At 40.6% G+C, this 15,703-nt stretch overlaps 3 protein-coding genes across 3 annotated transcripts; 2 read left to right on the top strand and 1 right to left on the bottom strand.

Annotated features, from left to right (window-relative positions):
- The first annotated feature begins 558 nt into the window (after window positions 1-558).
- Window positions 559-3,542, top strand: LOC137730752 (3-ketoacyl-CoA synthase 20). Its single transcript, XM_068469712.1, has 2 exons — window positions 559-1,423; window positions 2,689-3,542. The coding sequence occupies exons 1-2, from the start codon at window positions 644-646 to the stop codon at window positions 3,472-3,474; spliced, it is 1,566 nt and encodes a 521-aa protein (XP_068325813.1). The 5' UTR covers window positions 559-643; the 3' UTR covers window positions 3,475-3,542.
- A 123-nt stretch (window positions 3,543-3,665) lies between these two features.
- On the bottom strand, window positions 3,666-6,808 carry LOC137730753 (armadillo repeat-containing protein LFR-like). The gene is made up of 8 exons (XM_068469713.1): window positions 6,572-6,808; window positions 6,050-6,219; window positions 5,664-5,806; window positions 5,303-5,556; window positions 4,814-4,919; window positions 4,590-4,728; window positions 4,355-4,500; window positions 3,666-4,236 (listed from the first exon to the last, which is right to left on the bottom strand). The coding sequence occupies exons 1-8, from the start codon at window positions 6,756-6,758 to the stop codon at window positions 3,981-3,983; spliced, it is 1,401 nt and encodes a 466-aa protein (XP_068325814.1). The 5' UTR covers window positions 6,759-6,808; the 3' UTR covers window positions 3,666-3,980.
- Window positions 6,809-7,443: 635 nt separating this feature from the next.
- Window positions 7,444-8,555, top strand: LOC137732720 (F-box only protein 6-like). Its single transcript, XM_068472006.1, has 2 exons — window positions 7,444-7,854; window positions 8,244-8,555. The coding sequence occupies exons 1-2, from the start codon at window positions 7,444-7,446 to the stop codon at window positions 8,553-8,555; spliced, it is 723 nt and encodes a 240-aa protein (XP_068328107.1).
- Window positions 8,556-15,703: the final 7,148 nt, after the last annotated feature.

The following is a 15,703-nucleotide window of genomic DNA, read 5'->3' as shown; positions in this document are numbered from 1 at the left end:
AACATATAAATGTATATATGTAAAGGACGTGAATATTATTTATAAAAAAATGTTTTATTTATTCATTATAATTTATACCCATGTTTTAATTATTACATGTAACGACTATAATTAATGATCTTGTTGGCCGGTTGGGTAAAGAAATTAAAGATCACGCCAAAAAAAACATTAATACCATATAAAGAGCTCCAAAAAAAATTAGGAGGGAGAAGAGCTACGTGGTTCACCAACGAGTGAGAAATTATTGAGATTATCATGGCATCAATGGACACGTGCACCCATGATGTGTAGACCGTTGTGCAGCGTACGCATATACTACTACCGTAGACCCTGCAACAAATGGCAAAGCAGCAAATACTCGCCAAGAAGGAGGGCAACCATGGTAATTTGCCCCAATGAAAGTCCGCCATTTTCCCGGTTGGCAAACATTCAATGCCCCCCGCGCGGTTCACAATTAAAAGTTCGTTGGGGTGGTTGCACTTGCATCCTCCTATCCCATCCTCCTCCTCCTCCTCCTCTTCTCCTATCAAACATTATATATACATATAAGTACTCCTCGATTTCTCCATCAAAACCTCATAGAAACAGTTTGAAAAACTTCCCCTTCTGTGAGATTGATTAGTGTAGTGTTCCCGAGGCCAACATGGCGGCACAAAGCCAGAACCAGAAAGGAGAATCGAACTCGGGACCTGAGTCAGCAGGAAGTCGCAAAACTGCGCTTCCTAACTTTCTTTTATCAGTGAAGCTCAAATATGTCAAGCTAGGGTACCACTACCTAATCTCCAACGTCATCTACCTCCTACTAGTCCCTCTCATCGCCGCGGCCTCCGCCCACCTCTCGACGCTCACCGCCGATGACTTCCTCCACTTGTGGCAAAAGCTCAAGTTCAACTTCGTCTTGGTCACCTTGTGCTCGGGCCTCATGGTTTTCCTAACCACCGTATACTTCACCACCCGCCCTAGAAAAGTATACTTGGTGAACTTCGCATGCTACAAGCCCGAGCCGGCCCGCACGTGCACACGTGAGATATTCATGGAGAGGTCGAAGCTGACGGGCAGCTTCTCTGACGAGAACTTGGCTTTTCAGCAAAAGATTCTCGAGAGGTCCGGCCTCGGGCAAAACACATACATGCCCGAGGCCTTGCTCCGGGTCCCTCCAAACCCGTGCATGGCGGAGGCGAGGAAGGAGGCGGAGATGGTGATGTTCGGAGCGATAGACGAGTTGCTGGAGAAGACGGGGGTGAAGCCTAAGGATATTGGGATTTTGGTGGTGAACTGCAGCTTGTTCAATCCGACGCCGTCTCTGTCGTCCATGGTTGTGAATCACTACAAACTTAGGGGGAACGTTGTGAGCTATAACCTTGGTGGGATGGGTTGCAGTGCTGGCCTCATTTCTATTGACCTGGCAAAGCAGCTTCTCCAGGTTTGTTACTAACTCATAATTTTCACTGCCTTTTTGCATTTAATTTTTGCTTAGTTAAACTAATATTTCTCTTAATTATCACCGACTATGGATGCCTGTTTTTTATACATGATGACCAATTCGCATTAGTACACTAGGTTATAAATGGAATATTACTAAATCATCTTTCTATACCTTTGAAGATCATAAGTTAAAGAGAAGTGTTATTAGCATGTTTAAAATCGCTTTTTAGAATGTTTAAAAATCTTTTTGATTCCGTTTGACATAAAAATTAAAAGCATTTATGGATTATATAAGTGTTTTACTACAAAAACACTTGTCAAATACTTCTTCATGAATTACTTGAATTCTTACCACTTTTAATCGAAGCACTTGTGAACATAAGTATTTCTTACAAAAGCAATCCCTATATCCAATTTTTTAAAGTCTCATGTGGATAACTAGATTTTTTTTTCTTTCCAAAGTGGACAAATAGATTCATATGCATACGTACACCTCACTTGTACAGATATATTTCACCGAAAAAAAAAAACATAGAACTATTATTGGTACTTTAAATATTAATTGTGCATTCTTTATGAGAGTTTTTTTTTATTTATTTATTATTTATTTTTTAATTTTTAATTAAATTTCGGAATGCATTTAAATATAAGTGAAAAGTAAATATGTCACCTAAAAGTGGTCGATGAATATGCATGTGTTCATAAACACATGAACACACCTTGTAACATCCAATTAGACCATTCATAAATGAGTAATGCTAGGTAGGGTTTAGCTGGATGAATATGCATGTGTTCATAAATACATGTTGTAACAACCAATTAGACCATTCATAAATGAGTAATGCTAGGCAGGGATTAGCTGGAATGTCCAGCTGGCATGTGGGATGTCATAAAAAGTACGCTTACTGCAGGGCAAAATAAATGGTATTGGATCCTATACGGATTTATTTTGTGAAGATAATAGGGATCTTCACATCTTAGTCATTTATCGTGTATCGTGCGGTTATAAATTATTTAATTTTTTATTTAAAATTAAACACATATAGTATTTGACGAAAATTGACCGCACGATGTACGATGAACGGCTAAGATGCGGGGATCTTAGTGAATCTAGAAAGAATCATCTTCCAAAATAAATAGATCAACTGGAACAGAAAAATAAAGACATATGAAAAATTAAATTTATTGTTACTTTTTTTTTATTTGATTCGACACTAAATTAGGTAAAATCATGTCTAAATTTGTACTTAACATGTGTAATAGGTGCACCCCAACTCTTATGCCCTAGTTGTAAGCATGGAGAACATCACTCTCAATTGGTACTTTGGAAATGACCGCTCCATGCTTCTCTCCAACTGCCTCTTCCGAATCGGCGGCGCCGCCATCCTCCTCTCCAACCGCTCCTCTGACCGCCACCGCTCAAAGTACCAACTCATGCACACTGTCCGCACTCACAAGGGTGCAGACGACAGAGCATACAGTTGCGTATTCCAAAAGGAGGACGACACAAAAAGAATCGGCGTATCTCTCTCAAAAGACTTGATGGCTGTGGCTGGAGAAGCCCTAAAAACCAACATCACAACTCTTGGCCCAATAGTCCTACCCATGTCAGAACAGCTCCTGTTTTTTGCTACTTTGGTGGCAAGAAAGGTGTTCAAGATGAAGAACATCAAACCCTACATCCCGGATTTCAAGCTGGCGTTCGAGCACTTCTGCATTCATGCCGGAGGGAGAGCGGTGCTGGATGAGATCGAGAAGAACCTTGAGCTTAGCGACTGGCACATGGAACCATCCAGGATGACGCTCTACAGGTTTGGGAACACCTCAAGCAGCTCACTGTGGTATGAGCTGGCCTACTCGGAGGCCAAGGGAAGAGTCAGGAAGGGAGATCGGATGTGGCAGATTGCGTTCGGGTCGGGGTTCAAGTGCAACAGCGCAGTGTGGAAGGCGCTGAGGACTGTTAAACCAGCTAAGGAGAAGAATCCTTGGATCGATGAGATTCATAAGTTTCCTGTTGAGGTGCCTAAAGTGGCAGCCCTTGTTTCTTAAGGTAGAACAATGTCTACCTGAGCAAGTGGAAAAAGAAGGCTTGCTAATTCCAAGTTTACTTCCTTTTAGGCTCTGTTCATGCATAAGATTAGAAAGAACGAAAACTGTAACCTGCTCTACCTTTAGAGGTTAAGTAAACGACCATAAAATAACTATTATTTGGGAATTCCATCAAACAAACTCCACAAATATAAACCAAAGTTGCTATCTAACAGGGTCGAATGAAAATAAGCAACCAAATAGAGTGCAGGATATCAGACACATTCTATATAGTATACAACAGAATCAGAACAGAAACATCCCTATACGGTACACCGCCTTAGTTTCTGATTCAGAAAAACTAAACTTCCACATAAGAGAGTATCCGAATGGGATTACCACTTAAGGATCTGACTAATATTTTCTTAAGACGAGTTACAAAGATTAGATCCTAGATTTACTTCTTAGCAGACGAACAACCAAATACATTTATGAAGAGAAAATTCATCATCAGACACAATTCTTAGTTACATGCCCCAAACACCACGGGCTGCTGCCACTTTGCTGTTTGGTCTAGACGTCAGTTCATACAAAATCCTGGCAAAGGTATCGGAATACCTGGCATCTGAGAATACTATTTCAGCAAATGCATTCTCATAAGCTAGCAGCAATGCTCGGTTCTGTGGCTCAGACACAAGGCTTTCCAATATCATCGCAGCTTTCCTGCAAACTTCAGGAACTGGATGGGGTTGCTTGATAACTTTTAACAGTCGATCAATGGCCCTGAAATTGTTTCAAAAGAAAATGTCATCTCAAGCAACAAATTTTGATTTTCAAAATGGTGATCAAAATGAAATGATTCAGTATTTCGGATTCTTTTTTTTAGTGGAAGAGCCATTACCATCGCTCACTGGCGAGTTTTAGCCTGCAGTCCATATTCACTTCAGCGAGGTTGTAGAGTGCGCCAACTGCAGCCGCTTGGGCCCCATGCACCGTTTGTGCATCTACTGATGGTAAGCTCATAAGATCAACCAATCTCTTGTGTATCTGCAGTGTTCACTGAGCGTCATTACAATTATACAATATTTGCAAAATGTATAAACACTTTTATAACAGGGTAATTTCTGAATATTAACCTGCGGAATAAAGGGAAGAAGGAAGGGTTCATTATCAGGGTTTATGATCAAACGCCCAAGTAACTCAGCTGCCGCACAATGCCATGTTTTGACTACAGATCCCAGCATCCCCATGATGGCTTGAACTGCACGTTTTCCTCTGTTTGATAGAAAATCAATTAATTTGTAAAACAGACTGATAACAAAGAGAGCTTCAGCTCGAAAAAGAAGATCACAATTCTTACGTTATCTTTATGTATGATGGCTTTGATGAGCTGAAAATTCCAAGGTCAAGCAACGGAGCCAAATTTACAACTGTCTCAAGAGCATTTGTCACAAGTTCCTCATCCTCTGTTGACATAGAAAGCATTTGAGTCATTTTACTCTAATATCACAACAACAAAAGCATACTGGAAGGTTAAAAGGTATGAAGCTCAAAAGTGAATGAAGCATACTAAAGTCTACAAGATTTACTGCCAGTAACATACTAAAATAAACCCATCTTTGAAATGGGAAAGCATACGATCTATACATCCTTAACAACTGAACTACAAGAAGATAATAACACCAGAGAGTTTGTACCTGGATGTTACCTTAACTTTTTTAAACATTTATCTCACATGCACAGACAATTATACCGGAAAAAGAATTTTAGAGTTGAGACAAGAAATTATACACTGCAGATGGAGTGCAGTGAAGAAATAAGAAATGCTTTCCAATATAACGCATTTCACCTGTGACATAATCTTCTATGCACTGGAACACTGTTTCCAGGCAATGGCGATGTTGGGCCATAATGACTTCATTTTCTGGCATGAAAGAGAAGTTGCGAATGATATTTGAAGCAGCAACAGCACACTGCTGTCTTTCTGCTCGACCTTCTTCATCTAGGTTAAACAGACCATCTTCATCATGCCACCACTCCAAAGAAGAACGAATTTTGGTCACAGTACTCAGCACTGATGCTTCTTGAGTACTGGATCCCAAGCTGCCACATGAATATTTTCCCACAATCAGTTCCTCATATCAAAGACAACTTCAGACGCTCAAACCACAAATTCACTCATGAGAATACTATAAATCTGTAGAGCTTACCCAGGATGCGGGACATTGCCATTTGAACCCAATGCCTCATACTCATTTCCAAACCCTGTCACAAGCAAATTTGCACCCAGAGTTCTCACTCTCGGTGCCCTTACGTGTTCTTTTGGAAGGGCTATATCACGCCAATCATCAATCTGTTATTCACAGAATCCCGACAACATGGCGTCCAATGTCAATATATTGGCTGGAACAAGATAGTTCACAACTTGGGGAATGCTATTCCACACCCAATTGGTCATCTTCTCTCGTTTGTGTGCGTGTTTTTTAAATGGTAATACTATTGAATTTGAAGTGCTAAATGACCAACTGAGAGCTGCTTAAAACTTGAGCATAAATATAACTGTATAAATCAGAAAGCAAAAGAGTTCAAGACATACAACACTGAGGAGAGCATCAAGCAAGCCGGGAATCTTTGCAAGAGGGGTTGTGTCTTTGCGCATGTCATCTTTTTCTTTAAAAGAGAGTAACGTGAGAGTGTTCAATGCCCATGTCAGCTCACTCTTCAAGCCGCTTTGAAGTGCCAGAACTATCCTCTTATTGTTCTGATCTGCAATACAGATGATATGTATTGATAAGAATGTCGACTCCACAATGCTCGAAAAGGAACCTTTCCCTTCGTGCTACTGATAACAGTTCCAAAAAGAATCACATGAATTTCGACTCCCATTTCGTTGCCGACACTGGTACCGGAATTATTAGCATTACTACAGCTCACCCATCTCAGTAAAGTTCCGAAAAATTGTTACTTCACTTCGTTTTTCCGTTTTCATTTATATTTCGGCAATTGGTTTTAACCCCAAGAACTTAATAATTACGAGTATCTAAGAACTCATGGGAAAATTGAAACTTCCGAGAATTTTAGATTGAAATGTGAAGTGGTAGGGTTTTGATAAACTGACCCGCGAAGGAACTGTGGACGTGAAGGGAAGGACCAAGAAGAGTCGACGGAGCTACCGTGTCGCCGGCAGCAGCGGCAGCAGCTGCAGCGCTGTTTCCGCCGCTTCCAAACGGGCGGCCTCTCTTCGCCGGCGGCTGCGAGGTTCCGCCACCTCCGCCACTGGACTTGCTTTGCTCCCTCTTCTGCATCTCCCTCTCTCTCTCCGGTATCTGGTCTGGGATCGGATTATAATTTTAGGGCACAGATTATAAATTTTGACCCGGATCCATCCCCGTGAAATTGTTTGGGCTTAAGTGCTTCTTGAGTTATTAGTGTGGGCCTTGACCCACATTACAAAAAAAAAAGTGCTAACGTTTTGCAGTCTTTTTACGCTACTTGTCGTTTTTTCTTACATACAATCAATAACTCTTATAGATGGCTTTGGATTGTAATTCTGTAAATCATAGATAGATTTGGTTATTCGTTGTTCTTTTTTATTTATTATTTATTTTTATATAGGATATTTACTTGGAGGACAAGTAAACCTCTTCTCAAAATCTAAAGGGTGTAGTCAAATTTGGATTTGAGAGAATTTTAAAAAACTTTAAAATCCTAGTATAGCCTATTAAAATATTTTAAAGAATTTTAAAATCCATACAAATCTAGGTGTAGTCCATTGAGATTTTATTAGAAATTTTAAAGTCCATCCAAATCTCACTGTATTAAAAAAATTAAAAATTTGAAGGATTTTAATAAGATGTGGATTTTACGAGATTTGAGAGCAAGAAGTATATACAACCAAGATCAAAAAGAATCCAACCTCATCCCTAAGATTTCAAATCTTTTTCCATCTGGGCAATCCGCATAAACCCTTTTCAAGATTTCAGGCAAACAATGTCAAGTTTTCCACCGGAGCTCGTCGTCGACATCCTTTCATGGCTTGCTCCGGATGATTTGATACCATGCATGCGTGTTTGCAAAGCTTGGAATGCTTTCATCCGCGGCCAAAACTTCATCAAATCCCACCTCCAACGCTCCATCCAAACCAACTCCACTCGCGCCATTTTACTCACCTCATCTGATTCGGTCTTATTTTCCATGCCCTTCGGCGGCAATGAAACGTTCGGGTCAGCCGTCAAGATTGTGCCCGCGCTTAAAGATACTTGGATCTTGAGATTGGGCTGGTCTGTTAATGGTCTGTTTTGCATTCTCAACAAAGGGAATGGGGGCTTTGCTTTGTGGAATCCACTCATCCGAAAGTTGAAGGAGATTCCGCGCAGCACACTTGAGTCGCTGCCACCCCTGGTTTCGGGCGTTCTGCCTTGTATGGATTTGGGTATGATTCCGCTAATGCTGATTATAAACTTGTGGGAGTAATAGAGTTTTACAATTCGAAGAATGTTATTGTGAGTTGTCGTGTTGAACTTTATAGCCTAAAATCTAACTCATGGAAAAGCATCCAAAACATGCCTTGCGATGGATTTAAAGTATATCCAATTTGTTCACGTCGTTTATTGTTTATAAGTGGTGCTCTTTGTTGGCTGATGCATAATAATACAAATCGGTTGATAATTCTATACCTTGATCTTGCAAGTGAGAAATATCGCCAATTTCCCACCCCATATGTTGGGAGTGGCCGCACTTATCTGCTTCTACATGTCTTGGGTGGCTGTTTATGTTTTTGTGTTAATTAGTGGAGCGGCCGACATGATGTCTGGATTATGAAGGAATATGGAGTGGCAGAATCTTGGACTTTTCTTTTTTCTGTTGAGATGGAAGTTCTGCCTATGGGGTTTGATTTACTTTGCAAACCTTTGGTTTTCTCAGAGAATGGTGACATCGTTCTTTTGACGAATGACAATGGTGATATTTATTGGTACGACTTTGAGAAAAAAAGTTCCAAACGAGTTGAAATTCATGGTGAACCAAGTACCTACACAGCAACCGTCTGTGTGGGAAGCCTTTGTCTTCTTGATGGCGATTCTGTAGTTGCTGAGAGGCAGTAGCAAGTTGGCTCTACCTCTAAGAAGAGGAAATATTTGAGGAGAGTTTAGGCTCTTGATGTGGTAGTCAATGCAACAGAATATGATCAAAACTAGGGAGGATAGCAGTTAATTGAGCGGCAAGGGTGAATTTTCAGGTGCAATTACAAACTTACAAGTATGCCAACTTATGCATCTTCCTTTAGACAATGCTTCTTGTGAACGCTGCAATTAGTATTTTTCTCTTTATGGTAACACTTTTAGTTGGTGTGTCCGTTTGCAGGTTTGTTTTCAAGTTATATCGTTATGATTCAGCTATATATAGGTAGTTCTAGTCTTTCTTCTATGTGTAGCTAGTCCTCTGGTGTAGGGTTGATCATTGCACTAGTAAATGGAAAATGTTGTTTCAACTTGGCTTCAATTGATATACATGTTTGGCATGCATCATGTTGCATCAGGAGCTATCTTTGTTTGGCATGCATCATGTTGCATCAGTAATTGTTGGCGTAAGGTGAATTTGGTTGTGCAATTACAAGTATGTGAACTTAATTAGTCACCTTTTAGACTAGGCTTATTATCTCTGTAATGGATACTTTTCTTTTGGGTTTTTATCATGGTTGGTCCCGGAAATTAGACCTTTCAATCAAAATGGTTCCGGAAATAAAAAATCCATCAATTTGGTCCCTGACAATGTGTCTTGCAAATCATTTGGTTTTTCCGTTAGTTTTCTGTCAAATTTTTCTGTTACTGTACTGATGTGACACACTTACCTATCCTTCTATCTTCATCTCCATTAATCTGATTGTTGTTTTGTAACCCACGATATTTAAGGAGAGTACTGCGTAGACATAGGAGAGGACTAGGTGTTTGCACTCAGCAATGGCGGATAATGTTTCAACTATGTTGCATTTGATAAATCGTTTAGACCTCATTTCCGGACCACCCTTTTGTGATCAATTTTGAAAAAAAAATAACCAAATTAAAAATCGTTTAATTGTTCAACTCACATTTTCATAATTTCGGTGTTAAAATAAAAAGTAACCTAGAAAATAGACAGTTTAGAAGTTCCAAATGAGAAGGTTGAAGAAATTCCAAATTAAAAGATTGCTCGGATTCCTCTTATACAGCCTCGGAATAAAATGCAATGACCCTTTCAACAACTAGGCTACTCTTTTCTTTGTTAATCTTTTCCTGCGTTTATCAAACTAATTTTCGATCCTTAACGAGGTATCCAACCAAGTATCTAACGGTTTAAAATCCGGTTTATAGAATTATAGGAAGCCTTAGAAAATACTAGAAAACCTATGATGTCTTTCTCCAGCATTGCCATCACGACTTTAACTTGAACTGTACGTCTTCCTCCGCTTGATGAAAAATAACTAGTCTTTGTAGGTAATTGATAGGAGTTTTACCACATGCAAAAGTAAGGATAAAAACACTTAAAAATACTTGCAAGAGAACAAGATTGTTGTAGTATAAACGGCTCAATTAAGGTCGTTTTCTACTGGGATTATTTAAAACAATTTATGAAAAACCCTAATCCTAATTAATTATCTGAAAGTCAAAATTGGAAAATGTTGATTTTGAATTTAAAAGTATTAAAAACGAATTTTAATAAAAGTAATTTAAAGAAAACAACTAACGACCAATTAAAAAGGAAACAAATCAAAGAGAAAAGATTTTTAGAAACAACTTTGGAAAAGCACTACGGTTCCGCCGTCACCCTAACGATCCTACGTAGTTCTTCTAATTTCTTATGAATTACACATACATATTTTGAAGGTTAGGTTTTCCTAAAGTATGCCCTACTTGGAACCCCCAATATAGAACATATATCTAACATGCAACCCGTCCGTGACATCCAGATCGAATGTGAACATGCAAGACTCATTAAGTTTTGTGAAGACCTTTTGAAAAACCATATAACTCCTAAGACGTGTCATCCATCCTAAGTAGTTACACATGTTAACCACAAGAAGCCTAAGTCAATTTTAGGGACAGCTCTCCGCTAAAATTGCATCAAATTACTTTTCTAAATATCCTAATGGTCGCGAATCACTAAGACAAATAGATAGTTTAAAACACAGTGATTAACAATCCAAAACTTGCATGCATAAATTCATAAGAAAATTAAAAAGGGACTACATATTCTTGCTAAGGATCATGGCCTCACCCTAGCAAAAGGGATTAGTTATGCATATTCATTTGCTTAGTTATGCATATTCATAAATAAAATCAACATAATTGTATTAAATTAGAAAAAGGATGAAAACAGCTGAAGTGTAAGTCTTGAAATCTCTAAAGCTTTAGCCAAACTATTCTCTCAAAAGTTGCATACGTCCAACCCCAAACTAGGTTTGCCAAAGGCTTATTTATACAACTCTCCTTCAAATCCTCCTAGTCCAAGGTCTTGGAATAAAACTAGGAAACCTAAAAACTTGAAATAAAATTGGAAACATAATCCTAAATTAACTTGGTAAATTCGCCTAGAAATCTACACAGCCACGTTTTGGATCCAAATCAACTCCAAAACTGAACCAAAGTAGCTGGATTTAAAGTTTGAACTATTCTGAACACTTCTCCAGAAGGCCACGAACCCATATGAGGTCATCTTGGGCTCAAAAAACGCAAGTCAAACCCAGAAATGTCGCTTTTCAGCAACGCGCACTGCTTCTTTATTTAATCACCAGAAAATAACTGCTCGGTAGAAAAATCCCAAATTTTGATACAAATAAGACAAGAGACACACAAATGTCCTCCAATTTGAATCGCTCCAAAATTCGTCCGTTTGATCATGTTTTTCTTAGAGGAAGTCAAATGTCCTATATTGAAAATATAAAGCAATGTATCAAAATTCTACCAAAATATTACCAAATTAATACTAAGAAAAGGGTAAAATATATAATACAATATTGACTCATCAGTAATGTTTTACAACAATTAAAATTCAGATGCGTAATGCACTAACAAAGTCAAGTTTCCCAACGCAGCTGGTCGTCAACGTTCTTTTGCGGCTTCCGCCGGAAGATTTGATTCGAAGCATGTATGCTTCCAAAGCGTGGAGTGCTTTTATGGGCGACCAAAGCTTTTTCAAATCACACCACCAACGCTCCATCCAAAAAGCTTCTTCAAATCTCACCACCAACACTTCATCCTAACCATCTCCACTCGCACCATTTTACTTCACTCATCTGATTTGGTCTCGTTTACTTGCCTTTGGGCGACAATGAGATGTTGGGGTCAGCCGTCAAGATTGTACATCCGTTGGAAGTATCAGAAGTTTGAGACCCCGGTGGACGAGGATGACAATTCTGTAATAATAGAAATGGATGTTTGGGTTGGCTGTCTATGTATATCTGTAAAATGATTGGTGTAGAGTCTTTAGACATGACGTTTGGATTATGAAGGAATATGGAGTGATAGAATCTTGGACCCCGCTTTATTCTATTGAGCAAAAATAATATTGTTGGACCGAGTAGCAGGTTGTGCTCGGCCCAAGGCTGTGTCAAATGCTATGGGCCGAGTGATAAATCCCGTGCCAGTTGGCAGGGTCGGTCGAAGTCCTATCCTAAGAAGTAGTCCAGATAAACAGAAAGGGTCGAGGAAGTCCTGGTGCGACCAGGATTCCCGGCCGGCAAAGAATAAATCCTCAGAAGAGGGGAAAGTTCAAAGTCATAGTGGGAGTAGGTTTGTTCGAAGTAAAGTTGGAACGGGACAAGGACTCCCAATCCAGATAAGGATGCAATTCGGTCTCAAGGAATGGGGTACTATAAATACAAGAAATCGTGCAACAAAAAAGGACCTTCAATTCAGCATACAATTGCCCTGCGCAAAACCTCTCAAATACCTTGAGATTTTTCCTTTTCTTTTTCTGCTGACACACCTTCAGTTTGGATAAACAGCACTGTGGAGGCACCCGGCGAACACCTTCAGTTTGGATAAACAGCACTGTTGCCGCAGAATCAGCCGACCGAGAAGCACCTTCAGTTTGGATAAACAGCACTGCGTCGAGGCCGACCGGTTACCTATCTATGTCTCGGCCGAGAAGGGTTTTCGAACCCTTATTGGTAGAGGTCACCTTGCTAGCCTTCTCGGCGTAGCCAGATGTTACGAATTGCGTTACTCGGCGTACTGGACGCCAAGTGATTTTATGATTGGATACTCACAAGTGAGTTTCAAAGTTTGGCATTCCGACGGCCGAACTACATTCACCATCAAGACATATATCACATTTGAGTACCTGTGTCCATATAGTTTGGTCTCGATTCGACGTGCTTATACTCTTACGAATATAATCACAATGACCGAATCGGGCTTCGACGATTTGTGAACTTCGCAGAATTAGTAGCCTTGTCTTCAGGCTCTAGAACCCAGAGATCGAGAGTGTTCCTTCCTCGGTCGCAGTCGCAGGATAAAGAAGTCAACAACGCGCTCAATGTGACATTAACGAATTTTACTCCTCGGTCGAGCTCGACCGACGAGTTGGCACGCCCCGCATTCAACCGAATGACGTAGTTAGCTTATTAGTTACTTGGCCTGCGCGCCACGTAGGTTTTGTAATTTTTAGAGTCAACATTTTGGCACGCCCGATGGAACCATTGTGCTAAACCTTCGGAGTTCATGACCATTGAGACATGGTCTGTAAAAAAAAAAAACAATCATGGGAAAGTCAACAGCTGACTTACCAGTGCAAGGCCTTGGGCAGGATTTGCACCCTGCAAAAAATCTGATCATTATTGCGCAGCCCGAGACCACAAGCGCGACACGCCGAGAGAATGAAATCTATCTCGGCGGACAACCTCGCAACTCAGAAGTCCCTAACCAAACAGCAGGCATGTTCGTTGAAGGAATAGTGGAAGATTGCGACGATGATGGTGGGGAGGGTTCTGATCCACCAACTAGGTCGTTTCTTCGGAGACGACTTGATGAACAGTATCGACAGGTCGAGCAATCGATTGGTCAAAAGATGAATGATTTACTGGATGCAATACGAAGTAACAACGACACACAGACCAGGATGCTTAAACTGTTGGTTAGTAAAGCCTTCGAAGATGGCCAGGTCGGCTAGCCTTAGCAGCTTTCTACGAATGTTCCAATACAAGCCGAGAAAGGGTCCGCCCGGCCACAACCAATCACCTTAGATAAAAGAGGTGGACCGGGCAATAGATCCGAGGGACCAAGCCAGGGAGAAGAAGCCACCTCCGTAAACATGACCGAAGTCCAGAGAATGATTGACTTGGCCCTAAAGAAGGGGCCGAAGTTTCCAAAATTCATCCATCCATACCCGGCTTATGTAGAAAGGTTTGAATACCCGCGAGGTTTTAAGATCCCTGATTTCAGTCTCTTCGCCGGGGAATCGTCTTTATCTTCATTAGAATATGTGGCTCGGTTCACAGTGCAGTGTGGAGACGTCAATAGCGACTTCTATAAATTACGGCTGTTTAATTTTTCACTAACAGGCTTAGCTTTCGCTTGGTACATTAATCTTCCACCCAACTCCGTGTAGAGTTGGGAAGAGTTAGTCGAGAAGTTCCATGAACAATTCTATCAGCCAGGGATGGAAATGTCCGTATCATCGTTGGCCAGGATGGCTCAAGCGTCCGACGAATCTCCAATGGAATACCTAACAAGGTTTAAGTTGCCCAGGAATTGGAGCCGTGTACCTCTCCCCGAAGTGGAATTCGTCAGGATCGCCCTCAACGGATTGGACGTGGAATACAAAAAGAAGTTTCTGGGGGCAAATATTCGAGATATGCACGAACTTGCTCAACACGTTGAACAGTATGATTATCTGCTCCGAGAAGAAAAAATATCGAAGTCACCATCCCAGGGGACGTTGTATAAGAATCCCACGTTTAGCTATGCATTGGCCGAAAGCGAGGACCCTCAGTATGCTAGTGTGGATGCGGCCGAGATAGTAATAGATAAACCTTACGTCTACAAGGCTTTAGCTCAAGTGAGTTCCAAAGACACCAAGACCCGTTCAGCCGCCGAGGAGATGAGTAAATCATCGAAAGTATACACTTTCGATATCACCAAAGCCGATGCAATTTTCGATCAATTATTGGCAGCAAAAGTCACCAAGCTTCGGCCGGGGCATACTATCCCTAAGGCCGATGAATTGAAGGGCAAGATATATTGCAAGTATCATAATTCTAATAAGCATGCAACCAATAATTGTGTCGTATTCCGAGACACAATTCAAAGTTGGATCGACAAAGGAAAGTTGAAATTCCCTGAAAAGCAGATGGCGGTCGACGTCAATCCCTTCCCTTCAACAACAATTGGTATGGTGGATGCTCATCTTCCTAAAAACAAAGGGAAGGCCAAATACGTCCCGGTGCAGCATATCCGTAAACGGAATGGTCAAACAAGACTAAAGATTGATTTATTTTCAAATGCACCACCTACGGAACGCTCGGGGCCACCCATCGATGAGCTTCTGACGGGGTTGAGTTCCGACGAAACTCATGAATCAAGGGTTTTATGCGACCATTGTAAAACACCAGTCGAACCTAGGAAGAAGACATCTTCGACACCATCCACGACCCCTACAACATCACCAAGAGGACTTGGTAACGGTCTATAACGCCAAGTGTTTGATAGACTTGGCCCACAGGTACGGCCAAAAGACCAGGCCCCGGTCAGGCGGCGTCTTGACTTCGGCGTACCTTTCTATAACGAGGATTATTACTCCCGCAATACCAGCAGTTCGGGCTCACCAGCCGATCGAAAAACTTTCAAACCACCCAAGACATCGGATCAACGCTGGTACAATTACAATTCTGATACTGGCCTATATATGGCGTTGTCTATGAGGATGGTGCATTTTCCAATAAAAAAAACCTTAAAATAATGGAGTAAGTATCATCCCATTTGGCGCCAATTCTTGAAGAGAATCCCAAAGCGTATAATAAATTGATCTTTATCATGCATTTTTTTTCTTTAAAAAATTAGGGAATGTATCCCACCAATGTATTTTCTATTGACATGTATCCATCATTTGTCTAGGGAACCAGAATAATTTGTTGGTACCAATTTTTTGCCTTTTTGATAGGCAATCATGTCTTTGTTCACCTATTAAACGACAACATTTCACATTACTGTAATACCATGTTTATTTTTAGATATATGATTTAGTGATAAAATTCAAATGAAGGGAAATGTGAAAT

This window comes from Pyrus communis, chromosome 4 (assembly GCF_963583255.1).
Source record: "Pyrus communis chromosome 4, drPyrComm1.1, whole genome shotgun sequence".
Taxonomy (NCBI): domain Eukaryota; kingdom Viridiplantae; phylum Streptophyta; class Magnoliopsida; order Rosales; family Rosaceae; genus Pyrus; species Pyrus communis.
The sequence above is the reverse complement of the archived record's forward strand: the minus strand, read 5'-3'. Positions and strand labels throughout refer to the sequence as shown.